At 39.4% G+C, this 24,798-nt stretch overlaps 2 protein-coding genes and 1 pseudogene across 2 annotated transcripts; 2 read left to right on the top strand and 1 right to left on the bottom strand.

Moving 5' to 3' along the window:
• The first annotated feature begins 3,719 nt into the window (after nt 1–3,719).
• LOC122653614 lies at nt 3,720–12,003 on the top strand (annotated as a pseudogene).
• A 1,971-nt stretch (nt 12,004–13,974) lies between these two features.
• LOC122667655 (hexose carrier protein HEX6-like) lies at nt 13,975–16,287 on the top strand. The gene is made up of 3 exons (XM_043864027.1): nt 13,975–14,154; nt 14,532–14,854; nt 15,208–16,287. Exons 1-3 carry the CDS (start codon nt 14,025–14,027, stop codon nt 16,273–16,275), a joined length of 1,521 nt encoding a protein of 506 aa, XP_043719962.1. The 5' UTR covers nt 13,975–14,024; the 3' UTR covers nt 16,276–16,287.
• Nucleotides 16,288–21,222: 4,935 nt separating this feature from the next.
• On the bottom strand, nt 21,223–24,078 carry LOC122653607 (glycine-rich RNA-binding protein 1-like). The gene is made up of 2 exons (XM_043847507.1): nt 23,959–24,078; nt 21,223–21,390 (listed from the first exon to the last, which is right to left on the bottom strand). Exons 1-2 carry the CDS (start codon nt 24,076–24,078, stop codon nt 21,223–21,225), a joined length of 288 nt encoding a protein of 95 aa, XP_043703442.1.
• Between the last annotated feature and the right edge of the window lie 720 nt (nt 24,079–24,798).

Genomic DNA, 24,798 nt, shown 5'->3' with positions numbered 1-24,798 from the left:
GGTTCTACATACGTAACACTTTACTATGTGGTAATTTGGGTCAAATCAGTTTACATTCTTCCACTTGACTCATATTATCATATGCCAATGAGAAAAAAAATTCATGAATTGCAAACTTGATGTATGACCATACCATAGCAACCGCACTTAAATCTTATGGGCAACCTTTATGTTCAAATGAAAATTTCAACTTATGAATCATGGTGGTACATATTTCGTAATGTACAATACTCCCTTCCATGCATTACAAAAACCTTTCTTTTCCGAAATGAACCCTTATATGTCAGCTTCTAACTTTACAGAATCAACCTCATGAGCAATTATGAGTCCAAATTTTATTTAACTTTTTTTTTTTTGACTGAATAAGTGTCTATTGTGTTAACTTTATTTGCGTAAAACAATAAACGATAAAAAAAACTTAAATTCGGGATACATCAAATTGTATATTGCAAACATCAAGTACAAAGTGATTTATATTATCCCATATGACCCACATGATCCATAAATACCTTGGGTGAAAACTGTTTTGCAAAAGGGTATACAGTCATTTCTTTAGTGCTAATATGTTCTATTGCTACTTGACGTTCCCGAATATCCTCATTAACAACAAAATACTTTATCTCTAGGTGTCTATTTTGACTCACAAAACACGTGTTTTTAGAGAACTGAAACTACATCAATATTGTCATAGAATATTTTTATCAGTTTCACAATAAACGAAACAACCTTAAGATCTGTGATAAAATACCATAACATGATGCCTAAGAGAAAGCCTTACAACGCATCATAATTTTTGCTTCCACAGTGGATGCAGTCTTAGGTTGCTCAAAGCTCTTCAAGGATACTGCTCCTCTAGCAAGCATAAAAGTGCACCTTGAGGTAGATTTCCTCATATCTACACATTCTGTATAGTCTAAATTTGAGTATTAACACACTTGTATGTGAGCATGTGATCCTAAATGCCTTGAAGGTACATCAACACTTTCTTCGCTGTTTTCCAATGAGGCATACCAAGATTCTTTGGAACCTTCCCAAAACTCCCCTTGCAAAAGTAATACAGACCATTTGCAAACTAGAGTAGATGCATATGGGATATTTTGAATTTTTTTTACTTTTATTCATTCACCGGATATTGTTCAAACTAAGTTTGTCACTGATGTAGAGAAGGTTTTCGAAGATTTACTGGATCGGTTGGACCAACAGAAGTCACCCAACCGGGTCGAATATATACTAATTTTTCAATTCAACTTTCGAGGTTCATAATTTTTTTGTTAGGGTGGAGTTACGGGAGCCATAATACCTTTTCGAAAACGACGGCCAGTGCTCTACAAATCATTTAACTAATGTTTTGGAGCCAAATTCGCACGCTTAGGGGTGTACTCAGTGTTCGAAGTTTTGTGCTCGATTTCAGGATATTAGTTTCCTATTTTATTTTTCTATATTATTTTGTTTCTTGTTTTATTTAGGTTTCCTTTTCCTTTGTAATTCGACATTCTTTTATAAGGTTCGTTTTGGATGAAATAAAATCAACTTGAATTTTATCACCAAATTACTTTGTTTGCTCTTCTTCCTCATTGGAATTAGGTTTTCTTTACCTTGAAAACTCGAGGGTTGTGAGCGCTAGAACGAGATCTAGCCCCATACTTCCCACTGCGTCAGTCACCTTACATAACGAGTGTAATGAACAATGGTTCATCCTAATACGTTACAACACTTTGTCTCAATGTAACCTCTTTGAGACAATTCTAAGGTTGTTTGACCTACCACGGTGAATCTATGTTCCTAAAAATATGATAGGCTTCACTCATATCCTTACTGTTAAAGTTACGAGTTAGGATCTATTTCGTCTCATGCAACAACACCAGATCATGGCTTGTTAAGAAAATATCCTCCACATATAAAACCAAGATGATGAAATGAATTCCCTTGGTCTTGATATAAATACATTGAACAGTACGATTCTCCACAAAATTAAAAGAAGTAATCGTCCGGCCAAATTTAAGTTACCACTACCAAGAAGTATGTTTCATTTCATATATGGATCTCTTTATGTTACAAATCAAAAGATCTCTTTTGTCTAATAAAAACATTCATGTTGATCCATGTACACTTCCTCCATAAGATCACCATTTAGAATGTCGTTTTGATATTCATCAATGTTTTTTTTTTTTTTTAGTAAACGATATTCATCAATGTTACTGTAGGTTAAAATTAGCTACAATTGCCATAACGATTCTCAAAAATCTTTTCTTAAAACTGGAGAAAATACTTCTCTATAATCAATTTTTTTTTCTTTTATTATACTCTTTTGCCACAAGTAGGATCTTTATCTCTCTTCATATATCCATTAGGATTCCTTTTTTGGTTTAGAAAACTCATTTATAACTATAATTATCAAATTCGTATTCGGGAATTATTTGGATGGAGAATTGTTCCGAATAATTTGTTTTGTTAATTTAAGAATTTGGTTAAAAAAGTGGACAAAATATAGTTTGGATTTGAGAATTATATGTCTAAAAAAAAATTGGATGTTATTTTTAACATTTGTAGTACATGTTTCACATTATCAACCAATTATCATATGCGTATCATATATAAATGATATAAAAATTAGAATAACATTTGTTTCATTAATCAAAAAGCATAACAAAGATTAAAAATCATAACCAATAGGATCTCCCTGTACGGATCTCAAGTTAAACTTTGTGATGACCTGCACACAGGAGTTGGGCATAGGAACATCCACTTGAGTTCTGTTTCAATTGCATGCTAGGTTCCCTCCCCAACTTTTCCAATAACCAATAGGATCTTTATTCATTATTTTAAAATAGTATTTCCATTAAGGGTAAAGATGTTTGTAACCGACCCGGTTACAATATATGTTGTAACCTTACTTATTTACCCATCCCACATAACTTATTAACTTTTTAAAGTAAGGATATTTTTTGTAATTTTACCCCTCCTCCCTCGTCCTTCTTTTGTTTCTGACGCTCTTCTAGTTTGTAGCACCTCCTCCGACGTCAACACAGATGTTGTTACGAGTGCATCCCAAAGATCTTCTAGTGAAATGCAGCCATTGTATTAATGTCAATAGATATGGGATAAAGCTCAAGCTTCTTGTCATCCATATATCTAATACGCAGCACTACCGATGCGGGCAGCGACGACCTTCTTCTCCTTTGTTTTGAGCTGCACAGCCCTTCCAAGTGCCATGTTTCTCAGATGCTATCATGCAATCCTCTCCATCCAACCTTTGGCACTGACGTCTTGGTCACCCTGCTTCCTCTCTTATGCCACATTTACATAATTTGAATAATGCTATTTCCCCTTCCAATAAAAACATTTGCATTGTATGCCCCCTTGCTAAGCATACTAGATTACAATTTTCATCTAGCAATATTTCTACTACTTATTGTTTTGATTTAATTCATGCCGATATTTGGGGACCGTATCATGCTCCCCCCTTGACAGGGGCTCATTTTTTCTTACTATAGTGGACGATTTTTCTCGTGCCACATGGGTTTACCTATGGGCCATAAAACTGAAGCCAACACCATTATTCGTTATTTTTTTTCAAATGGCCAAAACTCAATTTCACACTTCAATCAGGCAAATCCGTACTGATAATGCCCGTGAATTCTTCAATAGAGACACATATCAATTTTTTCAAACCCTGGGAGTCCTCCAACAGTCTAGTTGCATTCACACTCCACAACAAAATGGCGTTGTGGAGCGTAAACATCGACATCTCCTAAATATAGCTAGGGCGCTTCGCTTTCAGGCTAACCTACCACTCAATTTTTGGGGGGATTGCATCCTAACTGCTTGTTATTTAATTAAGGAAAAATTTCACGGACACCCCTTGAAAGTATCCAATATCTCAGAAACTTACCATACTTGGTCAAAAAGGCACAGACTACCCTTATTTTATGAAGATATATGAACTTAGTCCACTCCGTTAGGCTTGTGCAGTTAAGTTGCTGTTATTTATTTTATAATGACCAACTTACCCTAAAAAAATGATGAACTTACCATAATACCTTTAAGGGTTATCTCTTCATCATCTTCGATCTGACGACGGAAGAAGCAAGAACAGGGGGCTTCTTCTTCTTTCTCAGACATCGTGAAACCCTAGAAAGGAACTTCCATGAAAGAAGCGAGTTCAATAGAGCCTGTAGGGCAAAATCTGGGCAAAATCTAATTAAACTCATCAGTAATGTATGCTTCTTCGTTTTTGTCTTCTCTATTCTTTTATTTACTGCAATTGCCATCACATACCAACCTTAGGATCCCTGGTTTGAATCCTCCAAAGCCCTCACTAACGTTTTCACCCAAGTAGAGAACTCCATTTTTAAAATCGATTCTTCGATAATCCAGACTGGCGAGGATCTGTCCACACTCGCCCTTGCCGTTTCTCCTGCTGCTGCTGCCTAGGTTCCCATCACCACAAACACCATCAAGAAGTCTGAGGAGAAGATTGTTAATTCCAGCTCAACTTTGGATTGTGACTATACCTTAAAGCAAGTTAATTGTTCAAATCCGTGTGTTCTCATTGCGATAGAGAAGTTCACTATCAAGGCATTTAAATCTATCGTCTTCTTAGGGTATCAAACCCCTGTGAATGGATCGAAGCCGAACGAGTGTGATATGGCATGGAAATTTCAGAAGAAGAAGGAGAAGTCTTGGAGAAAGTATAGAGACTTCAGCAGGTTTAGGCTTGGCATTGGAGAGAACTGCACCTATGAGGTAGCTAAAGCTAGCGGTTGGCATTCAGGGACTAATGCCAGGCGGAGGAGGGGTAAGAGTTCGAGTTCTTCTCCGAGGAAGGGCAAAGCTCCAAGAGTTTCATCGCCTGTACATGATGAGGAGATTAATGATACGATACCCACTATTCAGTCAAATACAGCTTCAGAAAGGGGAGGCTCAATATCTGAACAGAACATTCGGGATGGATTTGAGCATTTGCTTGGCTGCGACTTATAATCCAAGTAACAAGGATGAAGAGGGTAAGGATTTCCGCTACTATTTTGATTTCGAGCCAAGGAAGTAGCATTAGTTGTCGAGGAAGGAGAATTTCTAGGTAGGGGGGACAGTGGTGTTGCAGGAAAAAGAAAGAAGAAGAAGAAAATGAAGAAGGGGTACCTGTGTTACAAATGTCAAAACGTTAGGTACCCTAGGTGTTATTTTTTTTTTATTTAAATAACTAAGAGGGTAAAATCGACTTTCTACTTTGGGTGATACTAAGAGGGTAAAATTGACATTTTATCTTGGGGGGGGGGGGGTCACCCTGCTTAACGTCAGGGGGAAGTTTGCTATTTTGACCAATTATGGTAAGTTTCTGAGATATTGGATACTTTTAGGGGGTGTTCGTGAAATTTTCCTTGTAATTAATCCTTTGCCAAGCCAATTTGTCACACCCCTATCCCAACAAGGGATAAAGTACAATATTAGGGTATGATTGGGGTAACACGCATCATCCCACCTCACCGCCAGGATCTCGATGCAGTGGCCAACTCACAGTCATAAACTAATATTAAAATACAATAATATCAGAGTACGAAAGATAAAAGAATATTACATTCTAAGATAGGTTAGAGTTTGCGAAAGCGTAAATGAAATAATTATAAGATGTTCATTGGCTAATGATAATAAGTAACATAGTTATAAAATTCTTATGACCATCAAGTAGCTACCAAAAAGGTAAAACATAAAAGTTTATACAAAGTACAAGGCTCTCAAAAATAACAAAACGGGAACGATCCCAAGTAACAGTACAACCCGTAGGCGCAATCATCATGGGCAACCATCGTCATGATCCTTAGTCACGGTCTCTGGCTCCACAGTAATCATCTGCATCCAAATCTAAAAAGAATGTGTACACGGGGGTTAGCTCCACCGAGCTAGTGAGAGAGAAAAGGGATGCACAATCACACAATCACAAATAGTCCATGGTGCATGCCATTATTAATTCATTTACCACCTAACACACAATGCTACGTCAATGGGTATATGCTACTGCAATAACTCGGGAAGACACTGTGGATCCTTCCATTCTCACCACAATGCAACCTCAATTATTACTATGAGGCCCACGCCGATCGTAGTCATCACCACCCAGAGGCAGACCCCGATAACCATTACTACCCTTGGCCTGACCTCTCTAACTCTCCACAGGCAGCAGGTGCTCTGGCTACCCAGCACCTAAATCCCTATTGGTAAGGGTCGTAGCATAGGGAACTGAGCCTAACTGCAGATATACTACATGAATCCTATCGTGTTGAGAGGTACATCTGGGTGTGTCAACGTCTCATTCCATCTAACACCCGGATACCAGCACAACACGGTGCATACAGGCAAGAATGAGGTACAATATACAATTCCACGTAATCCGGGGGTTCCGGTGCCAGTACTTCTTGGCACCGTAACCCAACACAAATCCATATCATCCTAATCAATCATCCTCATCATCGAATAAGAATAAATGCAAATATGCAATAATGCTTGAATGATAATGTCACAATATAATTCATAAATGCATGAATAAGCAATAATAAACAAGCTCAAACAGTCACCCAAACCCACTCACCAATTACTTCAAATAGAATTTGTATAAGCGCAATGATTCCCGCTCAAAATCACTCCATTGCACATATGTTGGCTCCTATGGAAGTGAATAAGAGTGTGAGAGAGTGTAGGGGAGGCCTCATAGAGAAACCCCACAGTTTACATAAGTTATAAGCCTTGAAAACTGCATCGAAGGCAACATCGGACTCAGCAGAGATCTGCCTCCGACCTTGAGTCTGACCTTCACTACAGGCTCTGGCCACATCGGAGGCAACGTGGGACTCAGCAGGCTTGCCTCCGACCTTGAGTCCGACCTTCACTGTAGGCTCTGGCTACATCGGAGGCAACATCGGACTCAACATCGGACTCAGCAGGCTTGCCTCCGACCTTGAGTCCGACCTTCCCTGCAGGCTCACACCATATCGGAGGCAACATCGGACTCACGTAGTCTTGCCTCCGACCTTGAGTCTGACTTTTCCTGCAGGCTCAGACCACATCGGAGGCAACATCGGACTCACGTAGACTCTGCCTCCGATGCAACCCAGGTGCGATTTTAAGGTCTTTAAAAGCCCAGGGTTGTCCCATTTGGTTCTCTAAGCCTCAAGGGACTAGGGAGGGGTGTCTTGGAGTCTACTTGGGTCTTAGAAACACCCAACATCCAAAGATTTAAGGGGGTTTAAAGGATCAAAAGCTCAAAAATCCAGATTTGGGGTTTCCTTTGGTGGTTGAAGCTTTAGAATCAAATAGATTCAGCAAGAGGTCAAATAAAGGTCTTTATAGGACTGTAATACATTAATGGAGTCCAAAAAACATAGCTTAGGGTAAACCATTTGGTTCCAAGAGGAAACCCAAACTCAAGACTGAAATTAGGTGAGCCATCTAAGCTCAAAAAGAAGGACATAGAGGGCCTTCCAAGCTCAACCGAAAAGAGAAAAGAGAAGGGAGAGAGGCAAGAGGGTTCTTGGCCTACCTGATTTGAGGTACATAGGAGGTCCTCCTTGTAGATTCAAGCTCAAGCAGCCGATCCCACCTTCTTCTCCTTCTTCTCCTCCTTCTTCTCCTTCTTCTCCTCCTTGCTGCCTCCTCTCTTCAAAGCTCTCCTCTCCTTTCACGATTAGGTTAGGAAAGAAAAAGAGAAAGACTAAGGAATAGTCCTACCCATCTCTCTCATATAGAAAATCACCTTTATTGGCCTATTTGGATAAGGCCTCATAAGTGTAACCTAGGGTCTGTTTGGATAGGGTCAAACAACCATCCTTCCTTACACAAGCTTTAAAAATCCTAACTTGGGCCCCAAGGCCCACACAAGGTCAAGTTAATAAAAAGGGGTAAGGATAGGGTCAAACATGGCAGGGCATCAATAGCACCTTAGCCATAGGGTCTCACCCACAAGAGTCCTTGTCAGTAGCATTGGATGCAGGGTCGGAGGCAGCCAGTAACCTTGCATCCGATGCAAGTAGGAAGGTGCTTCCCACCATAAGAGGTCAGGGCCTTTAGACCACACTTCGAGGGCTTTGAGAGGACAGTAAGCACACAACAAAATTTGGTCAACTACTTACCCCTGACACGTCAAGGTGCAACCTTCGTGATCCCGAAGAGCTTTCCCACCGCGACGCTAAGTTCGTCACCAAGTGAAGTGTCTAAGTAGGGCAATACGGGGTGTGCCGTCCGATACTCCTCACTCTTGGGATTGGTACTTGGAGGGTAGTCGACGAAGTCGCCGTTGACGAATTTCCCCCACTCTTGTTGAGGAATCTTTTCTCGACTGGCAAACCGGTGTCGAAGTCAACAATCTTGTAGCTTGGTTTGACCACCATCGTGAACAGCTCACCGGCATACATGACAACACCCTCTACACATCACAAGGATAAAAGAAAGAAAAAATTAGGATACCGGGTGCGGGTATAACACAATTGCTATATGGTAAAACACCTCATCAGATTCTATTTCACAAAATTCCCAATTACACCCACTTGAAAGTATTCGGTTGTCTTTGTTACGGTCGCAATACCACTGTCAAACACAAATTTGATACACGCGCCCTACCCGACATCTTCATTGGTTACCCACATGGTCAGAAGGGTTACAAAATTTTTAACCTTTCGACCCACAAAACCTATGTTTCTTGTGGCGTTCTTTTTCACGAATCTTTCTTTCCTTACCCATTACACCCCTCACCTAACCCCCACCCCTCATATGTGTTTCCTATTTCACCTACCGAACCTGACATTACAATCCCCTCTACACCACCGCCACCTACCCCACCTTTACCACTCGACAATCCGATTGAACCATCTCCATCCACTATAACTAATACCACCCCTCTTGTTTTACCTGAACCTGAACAACCACGTCCTTCTCTTCCCTCCCGTCCACAACGAGCCACAAAGCCTCCTAGTTATCTCCAAGACTACCACCTGTCTCGTGCCCAAGCAAATGCGTCTTCAAATGTTGGTCAAGGTATAAAATATCCTCGTGCAAATCCCTTGAGTTATCACCTATTTTCATCTAAATACATGTCTTTTCTTATTGCTCTAACTGCTACTACTGAGCCTACCAGTTTTACAGAGGTTATGAAGCATCAAGAATGGCGAGATGCTATGGAAACTGAAATCCATGCTCTCACAAAAAATCAGACTTGGACTTTAGTCCCATTACCAACTGGAAAGAAGGCCATTGGTTTGCAATGGGTGTTTAAAATCAAATACCGAGCGGATGGTTCTGTGGAACGTTACAAAGCCCGTCTCGTGGCTAAGGGCTACACATAAATTGAAGGGGTAGATTATCACGACACATTTGCACCCGTTGCTAAATTGGTCATTGTATGGGTGCTCCTTATTGTTGCAGTTTCTCGTGGTTGGCCGTTGCATCAATTGGATGTCAACAACGCCTTTCTCCACGGGGATCTTTTTGAAGATGTTTACATGCACCCGCCTCCCGGGTTTCGACGAAAGGGGGACAAGACAGTTTGCAAACTAAATCGTTCTCTTTATGGCTTGAAACAAGACTCCCAGAATTGGTTCTTCAAGTTATCAACAGCTCTCCAGAGTTTTGGGTTTTCACACTCACAGACTGACAGTTCTCTATTTATTCTTCATCAAGGCCTAGACTCCATTTTTATTCTTGTTTGAGTTAAAATAATACCGCAAGCGTACGGGTCAATCGTAGCTACAGGTCGAACACGAGGAGATATACGCCACTCTATTTAATTAACTTAAAAGTAATGCAAAGTGAACCAAATTAAAGTGTTAAATTAAACTAATGAAAATTAATGCATCCTAACTCATAAGCATCTAACAAAATTAAGGGATTAAGTTGGTGTCCTAACACATGAGCATCTAACCTATCAAACTAACGTAAATTGGAAAGAATAACAAAAACGCAGCCACACTTCATAATCACATAAAAATAAATAAGGGAATAAAAGTGCATCCACATACCACAACCATATGAAAATAAATAAAAGAAATAGAGGGAGAAGAAGAAGAAGAAGATAGAGAGAGATAGAGGAGAGGGAGAATGAGATTGAGAGTTTAGATAGTAAAACCTGGATGTGCTTGCATGAATGTAACTGAAAAGCTTGAATACTTCATAAACTTACCTTAGCCTCCTCTTCTAAATCTTCAGGTCTTGTCATCAACTTAAAAACTTAGACTAGAAGGCTTAAAACCTAAACTAGAATTAAGAAATTACAATCCAATTGAAGACTTAAATTGAAATGAAAGTATAAACTAAACCTATTACAACCATTAAATGAAAATCAAAAAGCAAACTAGAACTTAAAAAAGCTAAAAATCAAAACTTAGAAGGAGAAGAAAAAAAGAAATTTTACTAAGTGAATGAACTAAAAATTACACTAAAAACTGAATTAAAATTGAACTAGAAACTAATTAAAAACTGAACTAAAAAACTAACTTCTTACAACCCAAAGGGCAAGGGGTATTTATAGGGGGAATAGAAGAGAAGAGAGAAAAGGGAAGTGTAGGAGAAATATTCCCTAAGAAAAGAGAATATTCTCTTCTCCTTCCTCTTTTACAATGCCTTGAATCCTAAGAAAAAAGAAAAAAATAGAAAGAAGAAGAAGAGAAGTATGTTTACATAGACCTTCTATTTCTAGAAAAGTAAACTTCCAATTATAACAAGTGCTTCCTTTTCTTTGTAGATATCTTCTTTAAGCAATAAAATCAAAGATGTTTTGACTTTTCAACTTTCTTTAGGTGAGAGAATATCTTTCAAAATAAATCTATCCCAAGTAGAATTCCAGAAGTGCCCTTGAGAAGTTGGAGGAGAGAGAGAGTAAGGGTGATGACTAGGATTCCTTCAAGAATAAATAAAATACCCATTCTGTCCTTCAGGAAACGTGGAGCATGGGGTGTTTATATAGGCCTCACCATTGTGTTCCTTGCAAAAAATCACCCAAAATAGACCCAAATTTCGTCCAATTTGGAGTTCGGGAGCCCAAGATATCTCAAGTTGAAGTTGGACTGTCCAGAGCCCTCCAAATGGAATCTTTCGGGTACAGGAAATATAACTTCTGGTTATTGCGTTAAGGCCTCTGCAATCTGAACTTTCGCTTCACTTTGTCTCCAGCCGACTGCCAATAATTACAAATAAACCCCTATAGACCATTTTCGTGCTTCGTTACGAAAACGGCCGTAACTTCTTCGTTTCAACTCGGAATCATGTGCCGTTTAAACCATTGAGAAGCTGACTCGATGGGCTACGCATCCAAGCCATTAACACCTCTAAACTGCTTAAAAACATTTTCTTAGCATCATCTCCTCCATGTTCACAAGAAATCACCTACAACCTGAAAAGCACAAGAAAGCACCGAGTAACTCTGTCCAATGTGGTAAAATGTATGCTTTATGCCCTAAGATTTCACACATAAATGTGCTCATCAATTCTCATCTACGTGGACGACATTATTATCACCGGATCTAGTTTCTCCTTACTTACGGACATCAAGGCTCGTATCTGCAACGAGTTCCATACTAAGGATATTAGGCCGCTCACAGATTTTCTAGGCATCGAAATTGCTAGATCTACCAAAGGCTTATACCTTTGCCAATGCAAATACACTCTTGATATCCTTAAAGACAGTGGTCTCACAGGTGCCTGCCTGGTAGACTTTCCAATGGAGCAAACTTAAAGCTTTCGGATTCTACCGGCACTATACTTTCTGATCCTTCCCCTTACAATTGCCTGGTTGGTCGGTTAATTTATCTCACCGTCACCCGTCTTGATATTGCATATTCTGTTAATATCTTAAGTCAATTTATGCATCAACCGCATCAGTCTCATCTTGATGTTGCTCATCGTTTGCTCTGTTACTTAAAGGGCACTCCTGATCAAGGGCTCTTTCTTCCTGCAACTACTGCTCTTACTTTAACGGTCTATTGCGACTCCGATTGGGTCAGCTGTACGTCCAATGACTAGGCGATCCACCACTGGATACTGCATCTTTCTTGGGTCTAGTCCAGTTTCTTGGAAAACCAAAAAGCAAGCGACAGTCTCTCGTTCATCAACGGAAGTTGAGTATCGCGCTATGGCCGTAGCCACATGTGAGATTATTTGGCTATCTTATTTGTTGAAAGATTTGGGCGTGACACCAACAACGCCCGTCAAACTTTATTGTGACAATCAGGTAGCCCTCCATATTTTGGCCAACCCTATTTTTCATGAACACACCAAGCACATCGAAATAGACTGCCATGTCGTTCGTGAGAAATTACAACAAGGTTTGATCAGCCCTACTAAAATTGCTTCGGCTGATCAACTTGCAGATTTGTTCACCAAATCACTAGGTCGGCCTCAGTTTCTTCTTCTATGGTCCAAGTCGGACATTCGTAACCTCCATGCTCCACCTTGAGGGGGACTATTAGCTGTCTCAACCGAATGAGATATTCCCAGCACATTCGGTTCATTTGATCTTATCTGTTTATGTATTTTAGGAAGCAATTTAGGATTATTCTTTCCTAGATTAGTTTGTTCTTTATTTTTTCCTAGAATAGTTGATTTGATTATGGAGCAGATTGCTCTCTTTTTCTATTGATTGTTTAGTGAAAGATACAACACATTACCATAAAATTGATGGGGACTATTAGCTGTCTCAACCGAATGAGATATTCCCAGCTCATTCGGTTCATTTGATCTTATCTGTTTATGTATTTTAGGAAGCAATTTAGGATTATTCTTTCCTAGAATAGTTGATTTGATTATGGAGCAGATTGCTCTCTTTTTCTATTGATTGTTTAGTGAAAGATCCAGCACAATTACCATACAATTGCATTCTTAACAGAGGAGAGAGAGATAAATTTGTTAGATGGAGCATGAGATTGAAGCACAAAAGCATCTTTGAAACAAAGCTTTCAACCTCTTGAAATGAGATTTGGAATTTGAATTGCATTTTAATTTCTACCACGCGGCCAGACAGCGTTCTTTTTCCTATAAATAAATCTCTCATGCACTAATACTTTCTACCAATAAATAAGGAGAAGATGTAAATTTGTTCACAAGAATTTCACCAAAAATGAGGGTAAAATCGTTCGATCTAGGGCGATCCGTTCTATATAACAAATAATGAGAATTAACAAAAAAAATTCAAGTGATTTAGTATAACATTTTTTTTTCAACGAGGATAAAATATTATAATTCTACGTATATACTTATAAAAACTTATAAACAATTGAGAATAATTTGATAGTAAATCACTTTCAAATTATTTTTGAAAATCCTTTCTTACAACACTTATAGAGGTATCATTTTGACAGTCACATCTGTCAGATCTTTGCTCCCTTATATTTATAAACAATAAGATAATCTTCCTCTAGATAATCATTAATAGAGATATCTTCTACCCCATAAAACGATTCAAGTTTTATGTGTGTTATAATTATAGGGAATCTTTCGAGTCTTCTTCTCAACTTTTTTCGATGTAAAGGAATACCATATTCTAGATCATAGATTCATACCTTCTCCTTTTTTATAAGAAAAAAAAAAATAGAAAATCCCCCAATTAAAATATTTTCTATCTGGATTTTTCTCAGTCTCAATAAGGTAATCTTCCCCCCTGTTTCTTATTTCAGCATAATCATATTGATTTCTGCCTATTCTTATATCTTATGTAAAGCCAATAAAGTAAAATTTACATGGGTCCTACTAGACAGATGGTCTTTTCATCAAAAAAATAAACTACACAGATGGTCTTACTTGTTACCTAATTAATAGGTAAGTCCAAGGTATCCCAAAGACCATTCATTGGCTCGCCAAATAATTTTAAGTCCAGCATTAGAAGAAGACTCCAACCTGATCTCTGATCATATCAGTCAAGAAAGACTGCTGCTTTTGTCTCTATCTGTAATCAATTATAGATTTAAGAGAACTAGAGTCATCTCTCTCTCTCTCTCTCTTTTTGTGCTCTCTCTGTGTTGTGTGATTGATCTAAAGGGGAAGCCCATATGGCAGTAGGATTTGCAGTGACAAGCAAAGGTGATCAGTACAATGGAAAAATGACACTGTTTGTCATCCTCTCATGTATGATGGCTGCCATGGGAGGAGTCATCTTTGGCTATGATATAGGAATTTCAGGTTCCTCTTGAACTCAACTCTCCATTTTATCAGTTACTCCTATATAAGTAAAGCAGTAGAGAATTACATATGAGTATTACACACTAGCTTGATATTGCAATAGGTTTTTGCTTTAGAGACAAGCAGTTTTGCACTTAAATATCTTTGAATTGGTACCTAATAATTCTTTGATGTACTGCAAAAATTCTCATATGTTACCTTTCTAAAACAAAACCCCCAGAGCCACACCCAAAAAGATTAGTAGTATCAACAGTACTATTAATATTAGTGTGGTGATGATAATCTAGAAATACCATAGGAGAGAGAGAGGTCTGCATTTTCTTTTCTGAACTTAAAAATCAAAACAATTGGATTAACATATAGAAGAAAATATGAAGGTGGAGTCACATCCATGGAGCCATTTCTGAAGAAGTTCTTCCCAAAGGTCTACACTAAGATGAAAGAGGACAACAGAATAAGCAACTACTGCAAATTTGACAGCCAACTCTTGACCTCTTTTACATCGTCACTCTACATAGCTGGCCTTGTTGCTTCTTTCTTTGCTTCTTCAGTGACACGAGCCTATGGGCGCAAGCCATCAATTATTGCCGGTGGTGCTGCTTTCCTTGCTGGTGCAGCCCTAGGTGGAGCTGCTGTCAATGTCTACATGCTTATATTAGGTCGTCTCTTGCTTGGAATTGGAGTTGGATTCGCAAACCAGGTGGGTTTTTCATTGCCATTACAACATATCTACCCTTAAAATTCATAACTCTAGTGAAGAAGTTATCTTCTGTTAATATGATCAACAGAATCTTAAATGTAATCTGCACTGGCCAAGTCATGGTCCAAGCAAGTTAAAAGATAACTGTAGATTACTAATCCTCGGAACCTCCTTTGGATCTGGAGTTCTGGACCTAGATTTATTTAGTCAATCTTCAAGATCAGAACCAAGTCCTAACAAGCCAACCTAGCTATGGCCAGTCTATCATGCACTATGAAAAGTGGCATTGAACTCTTTTTTTCCCTTTACAGTCTCTCACCCATTTCCTCATCTTGGTTTTATGCATTCTGCAGTCAGTCCCTCTATATCTTTCAGAAATGGCACCACCAAATTACAGAGGAGCATTTAACAATGGCTTCCAGTTTAGTATTGGCATAGGGGCATTATCAGCAAATCTCATCAACTATGGAACCCAGAAAATTAAAGGTGGTTGGGGCTGGAGAATCTCCCTGGGTATGGCAGCAGTCCCAGCTTCAATCCTAACTCTTGGAGCCCTGTTCCTCCCTGATACAGCCAACAGCCTGATCCAACGAAGCAATGACCACCAAAAGGCCAAGGTGATGCTACAGCGGGTCCGTGGAACAACCACCGACGTCCAAGCAGAGCTTGATGACCTCATTAAGGCTAGTGAAATCTCCAAGACCATGGAGGACCACCCATTCAGAAAGATCTTACAGACAAGATATAGGCCACAACTAGTTATGGCAATTGCTATCCCATTCTTCCAACAGGTAACTGGAATAAATGTAATTGCCTTCTATGCACCATTGCTGTTCAGAACAATTGGGTTTGGTGAGAGTGCATCACTCATGGCTGCAGTTGTAACTGGCCTTGTGGGCACTGGCTCGACCTTCATATCGATGTTGATAGTGGACAAGTTGGGTCGTCGGGTCTTGTTTATGGTTGGTGGAGTTCAAATGCTCATTTCACAATTGATGATTGGAGGTATCATGGCTGCTCAGCTTGGAGATCATAGTGGCTTGAGCAAAGGATACTCTTATCTAGTACTGTTACTGATTTGTGTTTATGTTGCTGGTTTTGGATGGTCATGGGGTCCCCTGGGTTGGTTGGTTCCGAGTGAGATTTTCCAATTGGAGATTCGATCAGCAGGGCAGAGCATCACTGTGGCTGTGAGCTTTCTTTTCACATTCATCATTGCTCAGACCTTTTTGTCCATGCTCTGCCATTTCAAGTCCGGCATTTTCTTCTTCTTTGGAGGATGGGTGGCTGTGATGACTGTTTTTGTGTACTTGTTATTGCCAGAAACTAAGAACTTACCCATTGAAGTTATGGATCGAGTTTGGGGTGAGCACTGGTTCTGGAAGAGGATTCTCATGGAGGAGGAGAAAGGGGATCTATAACATAGATGGATAAGATTCAGAAGAAAGGTTAACATGGATGACTGATTGAACATTAAATTTGCAAGAAGAAAGAAAGGTCCATGAAAGGATTGCATGTGAGACTTGAAGAATTAAAATTTATCTTCATAAGGAAAATCAGAATTGTTTTTCTACCATCTATAAAATGTTCTGGGATTAAACACTGGCTTTCTGCAACAAACTGTCTGATTTCCCAAGAAGCATATCAAGAAACCCTCTTACTTCAGTTTCCAATTTTTTTGAAACATTAACGCCTCCTTCAACACCTTAGGGTTTCAGTTTCCAATTTTCTAGAAACATTTACGCCTCCTTCGACACCTTAGGGTCCTCATACAAAAAAAAAAGCACACGTTAGGGTTCCACAACCCTCGTAGGGACAAGGAGAAAAGAGTAGAAGGACAAGGCGGTGGGTGGGAGAGAAAGAGGGCAGTATTTTTTTAGTTTATGAGATCATAGTCACACTTTTTTTTTTTTTGGGGTAAAATGAGATCATAGTCTTACAAACCATACAAACCAGATATTTTTATCTGCTCCATTTCCTGTCCGTTCGATTTCCCAAGTTCATCTAATAGAGGAGGGTGGATCCCATTTGGACGGTGTGTTCGGGCAGGGGTAGGGTGGTCATTTTTGCCCCTCCCCCCCCCCCCCTCTATTAAAGGGACTTGGGGAAATAGAGCCGCCTAGGAAATGGAACAGATAAAGGTCCCACAAACCACACACTAATTCCAAAAGGTTAACCGACTTTAAAGACCATGGAATGATAAATATATACAACACACACCAATTCCAAAAGGTTAACCGACTTTGAAGACCATGGAATGGTAAATATATACAACACACACCAACATACACCACACACACACACCCAATGTGGGACTGAAAGAGGGCAGTAGCTGTCTACCCCTCCTTTCCCTCTTCTATCTCCTAATAAATTGGAGGCCTACAAATTGTTTTCTTCTTGAAAAGGTGATATCTCTTATCCCTTTTTCATGTTAAATTAAATATTACTCTGCAGAATTCTAGTCGCAAAAAATAGAGAAGAGGTAGGATTCCATGGATATCGCTTCAAGATATTTTTGGGATAATCTTTAAGGACAAGAGATCGTTGTCTGGTCATGTAGCGCCTGCACCAGCCGACCAACGTGAGAACCAATAAGAGCTCGTGCAAGAGCATTTGACTAAATAAGATTTTTAGTTCACTGGGAGTTGGGCAGTAATTTTCTGTGGTCTTGCATTTGGGCATAAGAACCACACGACTAATTAGCGTTCTTTTTCCCAATCTTTAATTCCCAATAAAGTTATGAGATAAAGACTTTAGTAATTTTCTGTGGTCTTGCATTTGGGCATGGGAACCACACGACTGATTAGCGTTCTTTTTCCCAATCTTTAATTCCCAATAAAGTTATGAGATAAAGACTTTTGTCCAAGAATGTGGCATACGCTAGCACTCCCATGAATCTCTCTCTCTCCCTCCCATATGAAAAGATATTTTTGCCACCTTGTTTTGAGGATGAGAGAGATAGACACATGGGAGTGTTGACGTAGGCCACACTCCCGGACATAAAACTACTTCCCAATTGGAAAATAGTAGTTGTTGACCCCTCGTCTCTCTCTTATATCTTTTGATAAATTGGGCACTTAAAAATTGTTTTGATGCAATCTTTTCTCCCTCTCTTGCTAAATTGGATAGTCCTATGTAGTATCTTTTTTTTTTCTTTTTTTTGTTTTAATCCAATGTAGTATCCTTAGTTGCAAAAAATAGGGAAGAGATACATTGGGATATCTACCTAATATGCTTTTGGGATAATATCTTTAGTTGTCAATTAAATATATAGAATACATCTAAAATTGATATAACTCTTATATCTCCTCAGGGTAGTAATTAATTATACTTAAGTCCATCCACTTTATATCATGTAACCGATGTTAGGACATGAAATAAATTACCGTCACCATCTTAGTCTATTGCAATTTCAAGTACAGGGAATTTGATCGTGAATTGGACCTTTAAAACATTTCTAAAACATCAATAAATATATAAATGGATCGAATTTTTTCCCAACCATAGTCAAAGGAAAATCCCTTAACTGATGGGTTTGGATGATGTCCATAGGGTATAGGCAACAGTAAGCATATTATCGTCCATTTGTAAATAGGGGGCAGACATTTAAGACCCTTGATGAGTGTAATTTTCATGCACCCATGACGCAACAAAACTTTCTCTTATATTAATACTTATTAATATTTTTCAAAACCTTTCATACCCTATTTACAAAATGTATCACTAGACTTGGATTTCATCCAATCTTGTTTATATATTCTCTTTGATATTCTCCTTAATAGAAGTGGATTCTTTGTTGATCATCTATTTCACTTACAGTCAACCATTAATACACCAAAATTCATAATGCCAAACTACAATGATAAGGACCTCTCAAGTCAAAGGATTAATCATAAGCTATTGACAAGAATTATTTTTTTTAATAAAAAACAATTGGCAATAGTCGACTCTATTCAGATGTGGTAGTTTAATGTACACTCACACGTACGTTTCGGAATCAAAAATCTTGAAAATACACAATATTACGATTGTATAAATAGGATGCTCATTTTTGTCACTACCTGTGAACAATTGTAGGTTAAAACCTATGGGTAGCCAAAGCCTATCATGCAATCAAAAACATAAATAAAATCTTTATTATTTGCCAAAAAAATAAATAAATAAACTCTTTAATTGATTTGATGAATACATTTCCAACAAAGATTTTTCAAATGGAAGCAACGCATGATCAAGAATCAATATTAAGAATGGAGGGAAACAAGATGGATAAACAAGAGAATGGTGAGGCGGTGAGGGGGTGAAGCAATGACCTTGTCTTACATGCATAATATTAACAACGAAATACATATTTTGTTAGGTACTTGACCGATACACCAAAAGCTACAGAGCTGATGGAACACATTAAATCAAGCCCTTTAACCTATCCCATGCTAGGTTGGCCCAATCTAGCGGTCATACATTAGATCGAGCCTCATCAAACACATAACAGACCACCATGCTTTTGCACCCGTCATTCTCAATGGCTCTCACTTTGGTAGTAGGTAACTCTTTCTAAGCGGTTCCACTCTGCCCCAGGGTTTTTGCCTGGCAACAGGTATCCCTTTCTTAACGTCTTTCACTCCACTCCAATAGCACTCTCATAAGTAGCCCTTTCCGTGATTCGAACTTGTGACGTGGTGCTTAGCTTTGATACAAAATATTAGTACTTGATCGATACGCCAAAAACTCCAGAGATGATGGAACGTGTTAAGTTAAATCCTTTTAACCTATCCCATACTATGCCAATATACTAGATCGAACCCCATTAGGCACATAACATATATAAACTAATATTAACTTATGTCTTACTATTAAAATTTTAACTCTTAAATAATTAATCATAGGGAAATTTCAAATGTCCCACATGAAATGAACAATAAAGCCATAACAAAAAGAGAAATATAAGAAAATGGTATTAAATACCAGAGCCATCTCCTTTGCTTGGTTCTTTGGAGAACTAAGATTACTACTAATATTATAGAAGGTGGGGGACCTGGAGGGGGGGTGGAGGCCGGGGGGTGCATCAAGTTTGACCCATAAGGCTCATTTGTTTTTTTATCGAATCTTGAAAGCAGTTCAAATGATACCACCGAAGCCCAAGGAATAATAACTAAGGCTTGCTTGGTAATGTTCTTTGGGAGTATTTTTGAGTGTTTTTTTTTCTTTTTCCCCTTTAAATTTATCTTAGAATAGAAACATGTTTGGTAACATTGATTCGTTTTTTCTATTCTTATATAATGAACCAGACAATTGGAACCATAGTTCTAAACCCCCGCCGAGATCTTGAGAATCTCAAGTTCCTCAAGACGAGATTACATACAAAACTTAAAACCTACAGTATTGCAAAAGTTTTGATCGAAATTTCAACAGAATCTCAAAAATCTCTGTGAACTCTCAAAAATCTTGGATATCTCGATTTACTTGAGAAGAAACTATTCTTGTTTCTTCTCAAACACTATGATGTGGCATTCACATTCATGCAGAAGACAATGCATGTTAGTTCCATTGGACCATGAGTGGACTTGATCTAACACGTTATAATTCATTTCAATAAATAGTCCAATATCGTATTGTTGGGACATGGAAGAATATGGTGTTGATGACAAATTTATTGTTCATTGTACTTGGGTGTCTATTTAATATGCATCGTTCACTATACTTTGTAATTTTTACTTTAAATCTCTAATTATTTGTTAAACAATTATTCAATATCATATGTCTTCATCCATTATTATATAATTTACTTGTTTTATTTACCCATTATTACTTATAACACTTAGACAATATGTATAGGCAAATATTACATAAGGAATCAACGTTTACTGCCAACCAAGGGAGCAAATCCAAAACACAAAATTGTGTGTTTTTTTCTTTTTTTTTTTACAATTTAAAATTTAAAATATGTTTATTAAGCCTAAAACAAGTTTCGAAAGTTTTGGAGTCAACTTTGGCCATTTGCCCACCGAAACATCAGATCGAAAAAAAAAAAAAAAAACACTGAGATCTTGAGAATCTCAACCTGATCGAGACACCTCCACAAGACGAGTTTTTGAATCTTGATTGGAACACAAATTTTAAGAAATATACAAATAGAAAAATTTCGCTTTCGTACATCAGAATCACAATTGAAAGAAAAAGAAAAAAAACAAAAGGGGAAAATATCATCCCTCCCCTGTAAGTTTTTTTATTCTCAATTCAATACCGAAGTTTTGAAAAATGATAATGTCCACCCCTACTTTTTAAATATTCTATCAACTGTACCCCAAGTGACTAACTCTGTTAAAAAAAACATATGAAAAGACGATACTACCCACGTCTCTAACCTCACTTCATTCTTCTTTCATCTTCTTTCCTCTTTCATAGCCACGGTCACCACCACGGCTGTATCCACCACCACCGCCGCCACCATGGCTGTATCCATCACCGCCGCCACCACGGCTGTATCCACCACCGCCGCCCTCACGATGTCCATAACTACTGCCGCCTCCACCTCCGGGCTATCTAGTTTCAAGATAACATCCATGCCCAAAACTCTGGAATTTAGCATGGTGATGGGTTCAAGCTAAATTAAAGTTCCAGCAGAGTCAAGGATTTTATTGTAATAACAAGGGACAAGGACTTATGGGTAATAGGAAGGAAATTTCTCCTTCAACCTACGATAAAACAAGTAGGAGAGAAGGGAACAGGCTGCGATTGCAGCAGCCCCTTGCTCAAGGCCTCAAATCGATCAGGGATTTAGAGTTAAGATGGAAACTCCAATCCTCTCGAAGGCACCTGGAACCAGGCCAGAAGATGAACCAGAAAAAAAAAACCTGCAACAAGTCCAGGCAGAAGTTCAAAACATGCTTTGATTGCAGGTTATGTTCATCCAGTAGGGTTGGTCTTTGACATCGACACTCTAAGAGTAAGATCGCCTACAGATAGGAAGACTATCCACAGAATTTCAAGCCCAACAGATTAGAGATGAGGGAATTGAAGAACCCCTTTTCAGTCCTGCAGTAGCGCAACAGCGCAAGTTGCAAAAAAATAAATAGTGTAGCAACAGTAAAAACACACAGCAGAGGCGGGAGGAGCTTGCTGAGCTTGCGTGCACGGAAGGCAATGGGGAACTTGCGTGTATGGGAGGAAGAGAGCTTCAAACTATAGAACTTCAGAACTTCAAACTGGCGGAAGAAGAAGAGGAGGACAAAATGCAGAGATGAAGAGGAGTAAAAAGGGTTTTGGGGGAAAAAAGATGAAAGAGGGTTTTTGGAATGGAAAGGGTAAAATTGGAATTAAATGTTAATAAAGGTCATCTGGTATTTTTAAAAAATTAGATATGCCACGTTATCATTTAATGCCATTTTTTAACGTTTAGGGTACAATTGATAGAATCTTGAGAAAGTAGAGGAAGGCATTATCATTATTCAAAACTTGGGGATTGGGTTGATATTATGGATACTTAGAGGGGAGGGGGATGATTATTTTCCCAAAAAAAAAACTATGCATCTACCCATCTATGCCGTGTCTCTCACCTTCCCTCTCCCCATCATTCTCGTCTCTCATCTCCCCCACCCACCACCCTCCAAGCTCTTACAACTCCCCCGCCCCCCTCCCCCTCTCCCTCTCCCTCTCCCTCTCCATCATTATCATCTCTCTCATCTCCCCCTCCCCCACCCACCTGAGCTCCGACAATTCCCCAATTCACGTCCATGCCCTTGCCCTATTAATTCAACTTACCATCAGTTCATTTCTAACCAAATAGGGCCTAGAAATAAGTTTCCAATCTCCATGGTGTGAATTTGAGGTCGGATTCAACAAAGACCATTCACAGAAACACAGCAGCTACCAACTCAAAATAGACTATTCTAATATTCTAGTTTCCCTGGAATCACAATCTATGGTCTTATACAAATAATCCAAACAAACCCTATAATGTAATTCCAGATGGATGTCAATCCAACTAAAACCAGAACCAGAATCTGCTTGGGTATAATGCAATCGGTTAGGGCAGAATGGAGGATTAGATGAACTGAGGGTTAGGGTTAATGGAGTTAGGGTTTGATGGTACGGATAGGAGAAGAAGGGTTAGGGGATTGGGATGAAAGCTTACTTGTGTTGGATGGATCCTTGGACTGAGAACAGATCTGAGTAACTAATCTTTGAACCTTCACACAATCGGTAGCAACAAACTTGACAAACTTGAATGCACTCGAAGGAGAGAAAACAGTGAACTAGTGAAGGCTATCTCACCTCACCTTCACAACCTATCTCGGACAAGTGGAATGCATTAAAGCAATAATCTTCTTCATTAAATCGTGGGGGGCTCAATGGAGCTCTTTACATTATATAGCCTTCAAGGCTGGACATAAAATAAATCCTAACTATGACTAGGACTCAGGACAAAATAGGAATGCTAACTAGGACTTAGGACTTCTAATTAGGATTCAGATTTGCACTAGGAATCCTAATTAGATTACAACTCAATAAAAATAAAACAAATACTAAAAATCCCCACGATTGTTGCTAGTGTAGGGATTCATCCCTACACCTACCCGATGGTTACTTAGGTTGGTGTAGGGAAGAATCCCTACACCGCGGCTGGTTTTAGACACGCGTTTACATCAACTCCCCCTTCTCAAAAACATTCGTCTCCGACGAATGGATGAAAGACATGTAGCGCTCGTAGAGATCGGGATCAAGGCGCTAAGTCGTCGGGCGTGAATCCGAGTGCTCCACTATCGGGCGATCCTTCCATTTCACAAGGAAAGAGTAATAGCCGTGACCACCCCGCATAGTAGTAAACTTGTTATCAAGCACATTCTCAATGACATCGCATGGAGTGGTAAATCGTGGGAGGCGGAGAGCATGTGCGATGACTGTCGTCCGAATGGTGGCCGACATAAAGAGTGAGATCGGCCACGTTGAAAACATTGTTAATCTTCATAGACGGAGGAAGCTCGAGCATATAGGCATTGGTCCCAATGCGTTGTTGCACCTTGAAAGGACCCATTTTGCGAGGGTGGAGCTTGTGATTGGTTCCAGGAGGAAGTCGCCAGGAGAAATACGAACCATCACCAAATCACCAGGTTGGAATTCCACGTATCGGCGATGACGATCACCGCTGCCTTGTAACCTTCATTGTTAATAGCAATGCGTCGGCGAACGCTCGGTATGGACCTCGGTGATGTGGCGGAGGAACTCATCGGCGTCCACACTAACACGAACATGAGGAGGAAGAGGAAGCAAGTCCACGGGCGCTTGGGTTGCGGACCCAAAACAATCTCAAATGGAGTACGGCCGGTGGTCCGATTGATGTAACTATTGTACGCGAACTCGGCGATATCAAGGACAGAAGGCCAATCTTTCGCATGATCACGAACAAGACATCGGAGGAGATTGCCTAAACGTGATTAACCACTTGATCGCCCATCCGTCTGGGATGAAAGGCGGTGGAGAACTTGACTTGGTATTGGTCTTCATCCACAAGGTCTTCCAAAAATAGCTAGTGAATTTGACATCACGATCAGAAACAATAGACTCGGGTAGCCCATGAATACGTACGACCTCTTTGAAGAAGAGCTTGGCGATGTGACTGGCATCAAATGTCTTCCGACAGGGAATGAAATGAGCCATTTTCGAAAACCTGTCCACCACCACAAATATAGAGTCATGACGCTCCCGTGTAGATGGGAGGCCGAGAACGAAATCCATGCTGATATGTAACCAGGGTGCATGAGGCACTGGAAGAGGTGTGTAGAGGCCCGTGTTTTGCTTATCACCCTTGGCAAGCTGACAATCTCGACAACGCTGAATCACCTGTTGGACGTCACGCTGAAGATGTGGCCAATAATACAAATCAGCAACTGCAGCATATGTCTTGCTAATGCCAAAATGCCCTCCCATGCCACCACCATGTAGTTCCC

The sequence above is a fragment of the Telopea speciosissima genome, chromosome 1 (assembly GCF_018873765.1).
Source record: "Telopea speciosissima isolate NSW1024214 ecotype Mountain lineage chromosome 1, Tspe_v1, whole genome shotgun sequence".
NCBI lineage: Eukaryota > Viridiplantae > Streptophyta > Magnoliopsida > Proteales > Proteaceae > Telopea > Telopea speciosissima.
The sequence above is the reverse complement of the archived record's forward strand: the minus strand, read 5'-3'. Positions and strand labels throughout refer to the sequence as shown.

Bases quoted from the DNA above. Each gene is read 5' to 3' on its own strand.
- LOC122667655 (XM_043864027.1), top strand. From the start codon at position 14,025: ATGGCAGTAGGATTTGCAGTGACAAGCAAAGGTGATCAGTACAATGGA. The intron at 14,155-14,531 runs GTTCCTCTTGAA...GAAAATATGAAG, and splicing joins CTATGATATAGGAATTTCAG to GTGGAGTCACATCCATGGAG. The intron at 14,855-15,207 runs GTGGGTTTTTCA...TGCATTCTGCAG, and splicing joins GAGTTGGATTCGCAAACCAG to TCAGTCCCTCTATATCTTTC.
- LOC122653607 (XM_043847507.1), bottom strand. From the start codon at position 24,078: ATGAGTTCCTCCGCCACATCACCGAGGTCCATACCGAGCGTTCGCCGA. The intron at 21,391-23,958 runs GTGATTTGGTGA...GAAACTAGATAG, and splicing joins ATACGTGGAATTCCAACCTG to CCCGGAGGTGGAGGCGGCAG.